Source organism: Gymnoscopelus microlampas (genome assembly GCF_963454915.1).
Source record: "Gymnoscopelus microlampas genome assembly, chromosome: 8".
In the NCBI taxonomy this organism is placed as follows: Eukaryota; Metazoa; Chordata; class Actinopteri; order Myctophiformes; family Myctophidae; genus Gymnoscopelus; species Gymnoscopelus microlampas.
Window position 1 is genome coordinate 13835689 of NC_139945.1, and position 12801 is coordinate 13848489.

General features: G+C 44.0%; 1 protein-coding gene across 1 annotated transcript in view; it reads right to left on the reverse strand.

Moving 5' to 3' along the window:
• tenm4 (teneurin transmembrane protein 4) overlaps positions 1-12801 on the reverse strand; it is a 359498-nt gene that overhangs the window by 84042 nt on the left and 262655 nt on the right. Inside the window, 2 exon segments of the mRNA XM_084064566.1 lie at positions 1002-1174; positions 9248-10125. Coding sequence (XP_083920692.1) covers positions 1002-1174; positions 9248-10125 — 1051 coding nt within the window.

Consider the following 12801-nt stretch of genomic DNA (forward strand, 5'->3'; position numbering starts at 1 on the left):
GTTTTGAAATGGCACATCTGTAGTTTCTTCAGACTCTACACTGTCCTCTCTGCATTGTATTTATGTGATTAATCACCTTGTTTATTGTAAGTCGCTCTGGATAAGGGTGTCTGCTAAATGCCTGAATTGTAAATTCATCTGTACAGCATCAACCTAACTTCCTTTGGGGCTTTTAGGGCACCCATTTTCAACCTATGTTCATATAATTGGTTCTTACTAATGTTCATGATAAAAATGGTACATTTTTCTAGTTGGTCTGTGTCTCATAGGAGGGCTGTGGACAGTTCAGAAACCCACCTACCAGTGACATCATCATTAGGCAGGATTTTTTTTTTTTTCAAACACGATTTAGATTTCTATTACCGCGAGAACAATGGCATCCATTATAGCACGCTAACTTTCCAGGAATAGAAAGCCTGCAGTTGCCATTAGCTTGGATTCCCCATCGATGATAGGCCGGTTTCTAAACTGTCCACCTCTGAGACACAGAGTGAATAGAGAAAACATTTACCATATTATAATTATATAAAGATAGGTTGAAAATGGATGAAGTCGTCCTTTAACCCATTAAGACCTGGAACTTTGTCATTTTTAGATTTGAGCTAAAAAAGCATTATTTGACACTTTGGGCTATTCAAAAATAGCAGATCTACAAGCTCATAGCGCGGCACCGAGTGCCGCGCTATGAGCTTGTAGATCTGCTATTTTTGAAAAATCGTGAAAATGTGTGCAAATCTTTTAAATATATATATTTTTAAAGCGAACATTTTTAACTCAAATCGTTGCTTCTGGGGGGTCCCTGGAACAAAATATTTTGATGGGGGTCCGCGGCCAAAAACATATAATTGTGGGGGTCCTTGACATGAAAAAGATTGAGCACCACTGATATAGAAACATACGTTTTTCAGAAAACCGTTGGGATTTAGGAGACATGTAGAATCGGCTTCAGGTCTCAATGGGTTAAACACTTTGAGCAGCAGATCTTGTGTAAAGACACCCACCCTGCATCAGCGTGTAGAAGGTCCCCGCCGCCGACAGGTTGGTGGTGACCGTGATGTCCTCTTTGTTGGAGCCTTCGGTCTGGATGCGCACGGAGCTGTCCACGTCTGTGCGGTAGCTGCTGACGCGGCCCGTGGGGTAGGTGACGTTGGTCAGCCGCCCGTAGCTGTCATACCTGCATGCGGGAGAGAGGGAGCGAGGAAGTGAGTCCGATGCTGTAAAACATAATCGTTGCTGTCGGCAGAAACCAGAACCAGAAGCCATAGTTTTACTTTTTTGTGTTTTTTCTTCCTCAGTAATCGTGGCCCTACTTCGTCATTCTACAGTGTAACACGAAAGCAGCCAAAGTACCAGATCAGCAAGCTCGAAACCCGGCGCGGCGCGTTTTGAGCTTGTACAGATGTGCCATTTCAAAACTTCAAATGTCCTGCCATCGCCAAGACAGTACATTTTCAGGGGATTCCCAGGGCAATAAGAGGGACAAAGAAGGGCATTTAAAATGCTGAATTATTTTGATGATCACTGCTTTTATGATGCTAATTAATTTGAGCAACTGGTCAAGGACCTCTTCAAATCACCTTTCGCCTCATAATGAGTCTGACACCTTCTTCAACACACATTCTTTTGTTCTCGTGTATATGGAATGGATGTCTGTTGAAGGGAAAAACGGGGGTGTGTAGTGACAACTTCTTTTCAGGGGCAAAACAGTGCATTTTTAAGGGCAGAAAAGGGAGGAAAAAAATGCATTTTCAGGTCACTTTCAGGGAAAGAACAGTAACGTGTGAAGTTTTGTGGCACATCTGTAGATCTGCTACTTTTGCTATTTTTGAATTTTTATCCAGAAAAAGAACAGTTTTGGACATGGGAGGTTTCCACCCCGACAGAGACGATATTTAAACAGCTCATCCAGCCGTAGCAACGGCAACGAAAGAGGCAGGTGCTAGGCAACGAGGATGTAGAGCGCTTCACTAATCCTTCAATAAAAGCGCAACATCTCTGCATGTGAGAGTGTGAGTGTGTCCCCCGCCCCTCCCCCCCCCGCTCGACCACTCCACTTCAAACCAGGTGTGCATAACGCCGAAGGACCTGCCCAACGAATATCGATACATCTGTGTATTGGAGTGCTCTGATGTCATCAACGTGACGTCAGAGTACTGATGTCACAGACTCACCTGGACTATATTTAAGCATGGCTGACACTCAAATATGGCCATAAAAGGGACACAGATAGACAGACATCTCCATATATGGCCATAAAAGGGACACAGATAGACAGACATCTCCATATATGGCCATAAAAGGGACACAGATAGACAGACATCTCCATATATGGCCATAAAAGGGACACAGATAGACAGACATCTCCATATATGGCCATAAAAGGGACACAGATAGACAGACATCTCCATATATGGCCATAAAAGGGACACAGACAGACAGACAGACAGACAGACAGACAGACAGACAGACAGACAGACAGACAGACAGACAGACAGACAGACAGACAGACAGACAGACAGACAGACGGGTACAACGGATACTCCGACAAAGGGTCAAAATATACAACGGGTTTGCATAACAAAAGTATGGTAATGATCTTAGTCAAATTGACACTACATGTCAATATTTATATATATTATACACCACCGAAGTATGTGCCAAAAAAAAACAATAATAATACAATAAATAACAAGCAAAGAAACACATCTCTTCATAGGGTGAGACCTTTTTTTCTTTTTTCAGGAACACTTCTTATTAGCTTAAAAGATTAGCAATATGGCTCAATCTCATTATGCGGTCTATGAAATAGGAGCAGTGAGGTGAAGGTCCTCTAGAAACGCTGCATCTCACCGGCGTGCCAATCAGTCAGTTCATCACATATTGAGGAACGTGACGTGAGCAGGGTTGCCAGATCTGCTTATTATAATTTCCCCGCAAGATTTTATTTGAAAACAGCCGATCTACAAACTCACAACGCGTCGCATCGCGACGCGTTGTGAGCTTGTAGATCTGCTGTTTTCAAATAGCTGATGTATTATGTTAAAGTGCTCATGTGGCCCATAGTCGCTTCTTTTGGGCTGGTTTTCCTAGACCTGGTTGCTTGTTTCTCTCACAGAATCTGGCAACACTGAACGTGAGTGGCTGGATGGTCTCGTTCCGCCGTGACGAGAGCACACCACCGTGGAAACAATTTGAAATCTTTCAGCTTGACAGTCGCTCCAGAATAAGAGTGAGCGAACGGCACATTACCGAGAATGAGGACTTTTATCTGTGTGGTGAATACAGATTGGGAAGCCCCCCACCCCCCACCCCCCCGCCGCCACCCACCCCCCCCATCCCCAAATACAGCTCGCCTGCCGTAATAAAGTCTCTAATAAATGAGATAGCAGGCGCTGGTTTACGGATATTTCCTCAGCGCCTGCCATCTCAAATATCCAATATCGAAAAAGGAGAGTGGGGGAGAAAATCATCTCGCAGAGATAAATGATATCTGATCTGAACTGTGGCAGGGACGGGGACTCAGAGTTGTTTTTCAGCAACACAGGAGCCTCTACTCAGGAAATGCTAAATGGCACAGTCATTTTTTTATCTAAAAACGTTTGGTTTAGGCTACCGTTATATCATAACTTATCAGTGGGATGATCTCCCCCCCAGAGTTCATCTGCTATTCTGAGTGGCGCGCGCCCATTTTTTTTGGGTCTCTTTTCTTCCTTTCTGTCGTCCTTTTCTCCGCCTGCTCCGGAAACAGTACGTCACTGTTCTTGGAAAAGTAAGTTGCAGCCGGCCAACAGTAGCGTACCGCTTTGAACTATTCACTTTACAGGATAAAGACTGTCGCCCCCAGACACACACCCCAAACACCACATCTGAACAAAGGAGTCAGTCCTGCAGACAGAATTGTCAATCTGGAGTAATACGGCTCTGCCCCAGCCTGATCACTGACCCCGTACTCTCTCCGTCTCAATTAGTGCTTTGAGCCCGAGCCATTCCTCGGGTTGCACCGCTGACTTCTAATGGCCGCGGCTCTGCTTTCTACTCGGCCTGTGCCTATTAGCTCGCTGGACAAGAGCGCACGCGGGGGGGAGAGTCGGAAGCTTGCGCTTTCCCCCTGAATGGCCACAGATCCATTGGCATCGCATCACCTTCCGTGTCACATGCTAGCTCTCTGACCTTTCCTGCCGGGGGGGCCTCAACAATAGGCCGGCCACTCAGCATCAAAAGTCCCCTGCAGCAACCCATTGCAGCCCTGCACCGCATCAGCATTCTTCATAGTCTCATGTGGGGCTGGTCAATTAAGCCAAGATATATCGAAACTGTTATTTAGAACCAATAACTGACTTAATCTTGTAGGTTAATCGAATAATCGAGAAAGCTTTTTTTTTTTTTTTTCATACAATTTCTTATATCAACAAATTGACATGAAAACAATTCTAATATACTTTTTTATAATTGACTAAATTGATTAGTCTGATTATTCACTGTATTATTCTGGTGGTGTACAAAAATAGTGAAAATAGCAGATCTACAAGATCACAAAGCACGTTCTGAGCTTGTAGATCTGCTAATTTCCCTTTTTTTCATAGTTGTTCATTATAGTCGAGGTAAAAGTTTGAAATAATCGTGATATTGATTTGAAGTGATATTGCCCAGCCATACGGGCCATGGTAACATAATAATGTTTAAAACAGATTTAGGGGTCTTCAATTCATTTTCAGAGGACGGCTTATTCAAAACCAAGGAGCTTTTGTTGATAAATAGGAGCATTACTGCCCTGCTAACTGGAGGCTAATAGAACAATTAGCCAGATTTCAGAATATCACATGAATTAATAGATTTACAGTAACCCTTAAGCTTAAGCTCTTATCACCACAGTTAAAAACTGCAAAAAAATAAAACATTGGGTCAGGAGAACATCTGTGCACGCAGATGAGGTTGCTAGGGGTTACAGCAGCAACACGTCTGCTTCTTAGAAGACATCTTTGTTCTCTTCGCCTCTGCAACGTTGCACGTTTACCGAATTATAATGTTCTATAAGCAAAATGAGCACTCTTAACCCATTGAGACCTGAAGCCGATTCTACATGTCTCCTAGATCTCAACAGTTTTCTGAAAAACGTATGTTTCTGTATCAGTGGTGTTCCATCTTTTTCATGTCAAGGACCCCCAAAATGATATGCATTTGGCCGCGGACCCCCATCAAAATATTTTGTTCCAGGGACCCCCAGAAGCAAAGATTTGAGTTAAAAACGGTTCGCTTTAAAAATATATATATTCAAAGATTTGCACACATTTTCACGATTTTTCAAAAATAGCAGATCTACAAGCTCGTAGCGCGGCACTCGGTGCTGCGCTATGAGCTTGTAGATCTGCTATTTTTGAATAGCTCAAAGTGTAAAATAATGCTTTTTAGCTCAAATCTAAAAATGAGACAGTTCCAGGTCTCAATGGGTTAAGAACACATTAATTAGTGTTATGCGTGTGTGGCGATAAAGGAAGGTGCCCTTTTAATTTCCAATTAAAGCTAATTATGGCTTTGACCCTCAGGTGATACGGTGACCTTCAAAGCTAATTATTGCACAGCAAAACAAAGCGTCTTTTATTGGGTATTATTAATGACAGGACAGTACAGCTTTGCTTCCAGCGAAATATGAGGTCATAATCTAATTTGCAGAGGAAAAATAACACATAAATTGAGCCATTTCTGAGCAACGTTATTTTTTCTGTTAATTAAATAAACGATCTAATGATAAGTGTACCCTACAATTTCCTGATCAAGCCTTTCAAAGCAAACAGAAGGCATACTTAACCCATTACGACCGGGAACGCATCTGTGTAATTTATTTGGCTATTAAAAAATAACAGATCTACAAGCTTCGAGCTTCTATTTTTGAAAAATCGTGACATTTTTTTAATATATATTTTTTAAAGCAAACATTTGTAAAATATGTTGTTCCAGGGACCTCCAGAAGCGAAGATTTGATTTACAAATGTTTGCTTTAAATATATATATATATTCAAAGATTTGCACAAATTTTCACGATCTTTGAATAACCAAAGAAATCTTAAAATGACACACAGATGCGTTCCCGGTCTTAAAGGGTTAAGGAGCAACTGAGAACTGAATATGGGATCATTAGGGTATTTTTCCATATCAACTACACATTATTGTGAAGCTACACGCTAATGCTTACATCCCTCAACCAGGAAGCTTTGTGCTAGATATGTCACAGTTAGAGAACAACTCCAATTCAGCTGTGAACAGACTCTCTAGTATTCACAAAGGAAACACGAGGCATCAACGATGCTTTGTGTCACTATCATTATGCATACTGTATCGTCGCCGTCAGGTGGAAACCTTGTACAGCATGTCCAAAACCATTACTTTAACCCATTGAGACCTGCATCTGTGTCATTTTTTGATTTGAGCTAAAAAGCATTATTTTACACTTTTGGCTATTCAAAAATAGCAGATATACAAGCTCGTAGCGCGGCACCGAGTGCCGCGCTATGAGCTTGTAGATCTGCTATTTTTGAAAAATCGTGAAAATGTGTGCAAATCTTTGAATATATATATTTTTAAAGCGAACATTTTTAACTCAAATCTTTGCTTCTGGGGGTCCCTGGAACAAGATATTTTGATGGGGGTCCGCAGCCAAATACATATAATTTTGGGGGTCCTTGACATGAAAAAGATGGAGCACCACTGATACAGAAACATACGTTTTTAAGAATACTGTTGAGATTTAGGAGACATGTAGAATCGGCTTCAGGTCTCAATGGGTTAAAGAAAATGTAAAAAAAAAAGAAAGAACCTGTGTTCCAATGGATCCAATGTATTCATTATTTAGTCACAAGCTCTTGTTAATACTTTGGTTAGATATTTATAAAACACACACACACACACACACACACACACACACACACACACACACACACACACACACACACACACACACACACACACACACACACACAACTTCACCCATTTTATCATGAGCATTAGTGAGGCCCACTTATATGTAGATAGGTTGAAAATGGGTGAAGTCGTGCCATAACCACTTTCACTTTCACCAATTCAAATGTTTAAAAAAGAAATGCACACAATTGCAGATCTACGTCTATGTCTCACGTGTTGTGAGCTTGTAGATCGGGTATTTTAGCTTTTTTTTTTTGCCGCACTGTTGTTCGACGAAGTTGAGCATTCATTACAAAAAGCACATACGTTGGACATTATGGAGATAAAAGGTTTCTGCGTGACAGCGAAGATAATATAATGCGATGTTTTCTCCTCTGTCACTTGCCTGTCACGTATACTGTAATCGCGAGGGTTGCGCTCCAGTGTACAGTAATCAAAAAAAATACCTCCTGAGAAATTCAAAAATAAATAATTCAAGGGAATTCCGCAGTCACCCGCCGGGTTTTGGTGGAAAGTTAGCCTCCAAAAAACCTCATGGACGGCTGTATGTTGATGAATTGAATACATACCGTAGGACCACAATGGAAACAAGTCTTTTGTCTTTTCTCCTATATCGTCACTGTCGGGTGGAAACCTTGTATGTCCAAAAAAAACATTCCTTTTTTTATTATTTTCTTTTTTTTTAAATAGTGACGCGTTGAGAGCTTGTAGATCGGCTATTTTCACTACTTTTATGCGACACTCTCACATGATGACGTAGGGCGTTAATTTACAAAAAAAACCTAAAGAAAATGTAAACATGGAGATACAAGGTTTCTGTCCCGGCAGAAACGACGAACAGACATGACAGCCCGTCTCCGATGACAAGCAAAACAAACAAATAAACGTCTTCTCGGATTAAAACGGAGCGTCTGATGATGTGTCAGGGTGTTACACTCCTCCAGTGAGAGGTGTAACAGATGTCTGACCGACCAATCTGCTTAATCACACCTTTTTCTTTTTTTTGGGAGGGGGGTGTCATCCAGACGAAACAGATTGCGCCACAGAAGTTACACAATGTAAAGGTGCAGCTGTCCTGTCTCCTGTCTTTAGTAGCGTTTGCTATTGTTTTCTTTACACTTTGTGTGCTTTGACCTCGATCAATTCCTACCTCTCTGGCTATGGTATTGTCTTTGTTCTTTTTATTGGATTTGGATTTGATTTGATTTATTAGATACCCATTTAGCTGTACTGCTACAGCAGCAGCTACTCTTCCTTGGGGTCTCTCAACCAGCTTCATCAACAACACAATTTGCATCAATACACAACATTCATAAAACAGAGCTCACCGCAAATACGATACAACGCAACACAGAAAACACTAACGCAAAACCTGTCCAATACATAATGATAGCTATATATTACAATTGAATCTTTAGCATAATTGATATTAAGTCAACGTCAATTCTTGGATGTATAGCTCATATCACATCATCTAGAGAGAAAGGTTAGAACCCCCCCCCCCCCCGCCCATCTTTTGAAGCAAGGCGTCTTTGTACATGCCAATAGATTATATCCTTTATGCGCCAAATAAGCCAAAACGTGCAGCCCTTTAGTGCGCGTGCGGGGGCAAAGATGAGTAACATATCCAGTAATCCTATTTGGCATGATAACGGCCAAATAGGATTACACCCCATACTTTCACAGGTCTTGTACTGTGAGTGACACAGATTTCCGAGGCATAAAGCGGTATGTGCCAAAATGCTCAGCCCCCAGATGTCAAATAGCTCTACAACTACCTGCACGCCCTCAGCATTCACCCACCAATGCACTCTTAGCATTTCTACTCCTGCAGCAAGCTGTCAGTGTTTTGAGCTCACGTATAGTGAAGCAGTAATGATATTTCTAAACGTGTGAGTTGGATTTTGTGGGATCTCAAGAGATTGTTACACGCGTCGCGCGCGCCGTCTGACACTCGGGCAAAGACCTGAAGGGCAGAAATTCACAATAATTATAGTAGTAATTGGCGATTATTCTGTCAACAACTTTTTCAATTAATCGTTTAGTCGAGAAGCCCCATTAACCACTTAGGGTTATTTTATACTTTTTTTGCAGAATGGTGTCGTGCAATAACTGTGAAAATAGCTCTACAGTACATCTAATATACATTATGCTATTTTCACCAGTTATCAAATTTCTTTAACATTTTAGAAACATAATTGCTAATAATAATAATAATAATATTGACATGCCTAAAATATGGATCAACTATTATTATTATTATATAACATAATTGATAATGTTTTATAATCAGTGAAAGGGAATAGTTGGAGGTGTGTTGTTCAGTACTTACTCATAGAACGTCGTCCATCCGTTGTCATTGGTCTTTGTCGCTAGGAGCCCCGAACTGCCGTGGTAGGTCATCAACGCCAGCTCTTGGCCCTGCGCGCCGACGGACTTGAGAGCGTTGTTGGTGCCGATGGTGAACCAGAACGTCTGTCCGTCGGGCACCATCAGCCACAGCGGCATTCCCGTGGTGTCCCGCCTGATGGTGACCGTGTTCCTGTTCTTGTCGGTGATGCCGCCGATGTCCCCGTCGCCCGTGTAGGTCAGGTTGTAGAGGTGGTCCCCCGTGGTCAGGCTCTGCGTGTAGACGTGACTCCCGTTGGCGTCGAACAGGTAGAGCTCGTCGTTGATGGGCGAGGACACCTCGTACATGCTGAGCGGGTTGAGGAAGGGCTTGTTCTTGCGCACGAAGCGGATGCGGATGTTGGCGAGGTCGGCGACGAAGAGCTCCCCGTCCGGCGACACCGCCAGCGACGACGGCGCGTTCAACTTGGCGTCCTTGGCGTAGCCCTCGTCGCCCGAGTAGCAGTCGCAGTTGGCGTCGTTCTTGCAGTCGCAGCCGCTGGCCGCGCCCGCCACCAGGGAGATCTCGCCGCCGGTGGACACCTGCCGCACGCGGTTGATCTTCTTCTCGTCCGACTCGGCGATGTACAGGACGCCGGTGTGGGACACGGCGAGCGCGTTGGCCGACTCCAGCGTGGCGTGGACGGCCACCTTGCTCATGAGGAAGTGGTCGATGCCGGGCACCTGGCAGTGCATGGGCCGCCCGGCCACGATGCGCACCTGGTGGTTCTCGGAGATCTGCAGCACCACGTTGTTGTCCAGGACGTACAGGGAGTTGTCCAGCGGGCTGACCGCCAGGCCCGTCGGCCACTCCAGACGCACCTAGCAGGAAAAAAAGAGGGAAGATACGCCGCGGATATGAGCTCTAGGTCAGTGGTTCTCAAACTTTTTCATGTCAAGGACCCCCAAAATGATATGAATTTGGCCGCGGACCCCCACCTAAAAAAATATTTTGTTCCAGGGACCCCCAGAGGCAAATATTTGAGTTAAAAATGTTGTCTTAAAAATTTATATATATCCCAAGGTTTGCATAAATGTTCACGATTTTTCAAAAATAGCAGATCTACACGCTCATAGCACGGCACTCGGTGCCGCGCTAAGAGCTTGTATCTGCTATTTTTTAATAGCCAAAGTATAAAAGGTTAATACTATTGTGACGCTATATCAACTCATTTTACTGGGGACCCCCTGGAACCCCCCCCCGCCCCCCCCAAGTACCCCTGGGGGTCCCCGGACCCCACTTTGAGAACCAATGCTCTCTAGATGAAGAAAAGTACTGTGCTCACATTGATCTATACTTTTTTTTCACTTTATCAGAGGTTAACAATCCCTCAAGGCGACGAGTCATTGAGCACACCGTAGAAAATAGATAGTCCACTGTGATAGGCTCATCTTATAGCTTACAGCCTCGAAGCACAAGCATTTCTTCGGAAGTGATTTCGATCTGATAAGGAAGAAAGTTGCGTTCCGTGTAGTGTAAAGAGGCAAAAAACACAAAAAAACTACGATTTTCCTGAGATTAAGGGTGATAAAAAAAAAAACAATAGGTGGGAAAAGGACAGAGAGAGAGGAGGACCGAGTCAAATGATCAGATTAACGGAAAAGAAGCGCGGCGCCATTGATCATGAGCACACCTCAAGGACAGGCAGCCGCATCCCTCACCCGTTCCAAGAGACCGCTTTTAGGTTATTCATTTTGTTATGGAAGCTGCAAGAGGTATAGAGTCCTTGAAGCAAAGAAATGGGGAACACTCTTATCAAATAAGAGCCCTGCTTATTATGTTATGACTTATTGTTCTGCAAAATAATGCATCAGGCCTTTAACAAGTAGAAATTATTGGATTATCTCTCTCTCTCTCTCTCTTTCTCTGTCTTTCTCTCACTTAAGAACCCCCGAGGGGAGAGGGGGGGGGGGGGGGGGGGGGGGGGGGCACACCTGTGGCTTGGTCTCTACAATGTAATATGAACCTCCATTTCGATAGTGGCTTTTTGGAGCACCTGACAAGAGTCTGATTAAAACCGGGGTCTTAATTTGCAGGAGAGTACAAAGACAGTCACTACAGGGGAAGCAGCCTTAGCATCGATTTGGATACTGACTGGGAAATTGGAAAAGGGATGAAATTACCTTGCAATTACTACGGTTCGGTAATCCTTCATAATGGAGTTCACAAACCAGCTCTATGATCAGAATCGACTGGGTAGCAATCCCACGTGCATCCGGTTAAACGTTAGCAATGCTGTAAATTGCTCGAATGAACTTAAAACAGCATTTAACCACAATTGTATTTGTTAATGGAGGGACAACACAAACAGGTGGAAGATTAGAAGAGTACCAACGCACACTTGTTTTCCACCTGTGAATTTTTAGAGGAGGATGATTTATGTTTAGGACGTATGATTTGCGAACGTGGAGGGAGCCCACCTTCGACTGACAATAGTTACAGCAAGGACGCATCAGCAAAAAATCAAATAAGAAACTTCAAGCTGCTGACTTGTGGATTGGAGGAAAAAAAGAGGAAAATTTAAAGACCCCGGGGACTTCGGATTCCACTGATAAATGTGAGGAAAAAAGCAGAGGTTGCCACATTAAATTCCGCTTCATGGGAGAAGCAACTCTGCATTCTAGAAGCCTCCCTCTTTCTCCAATAAAAACACAGGGGTCCTCAAACATAAAATACAACACTCAATACAGCACAGAGCAGCAGGTTTCCTGGAAGCGAGCGGCAGCTTTCCGGAGGACGTCCGCTGAGCACATTGTGCACTGATCTATACCGACCCTGTCCACGCTCATTCCTCATTTTCTAATCTAGCCGGCCCCGCCCCCCGCTGCCTCAATACTTCAGCTAATATTGACAACTGATTCTAGGGAGATGATCGCTTAAATCTTAGCCCTCCCGGTCAGCGGGTCAGTCACGCCCCTGGATCTCAGCAGTTTGCTTGACACGCCATCTATTCGCTCGGCCTTTGAACAAAAGGAGAAGTGAGCGTTGAGCGCAGCATCGCATTCGCATCCACCCCCCGCATCCCCCCGTAAAAACACACACACACACACACGCACACGCACACACACACGCAGTGGAGAAGGTTTATATAATATATCTTTGGCCTCACACAACAACAAACATGGAGACTGGCAGTGGATACATGTCGCCTTTCAGTGAGAGCAGAAAATGCATTTACTTGAGGGAGGAATGAAGGGTTGGGGGTTAGGGGAAGGGGATTTTCAATTTCTTTAAAAACCCATTTCTTGTCAACACCGGTGGTTAAATATTTCATGAGCCGAAGTGTGTGTGTGGGGACGTGGCTCGAGGGAGCCGTCTGCAAGGAGGTTTTCACGCTCACACTCCGATAAGGGGGGGATATTTCCCAAGCTGGCGTACCACATGCGGTAACCCGATCATCCCCCCCCCCCCCCCCCCCCTCGTAACAGCGGGGGTAGCTGTCAGTGGCGCCTGGCATGGTCGCCAGATCGGGCACGTCGGGCCAATGGGAGCGAATT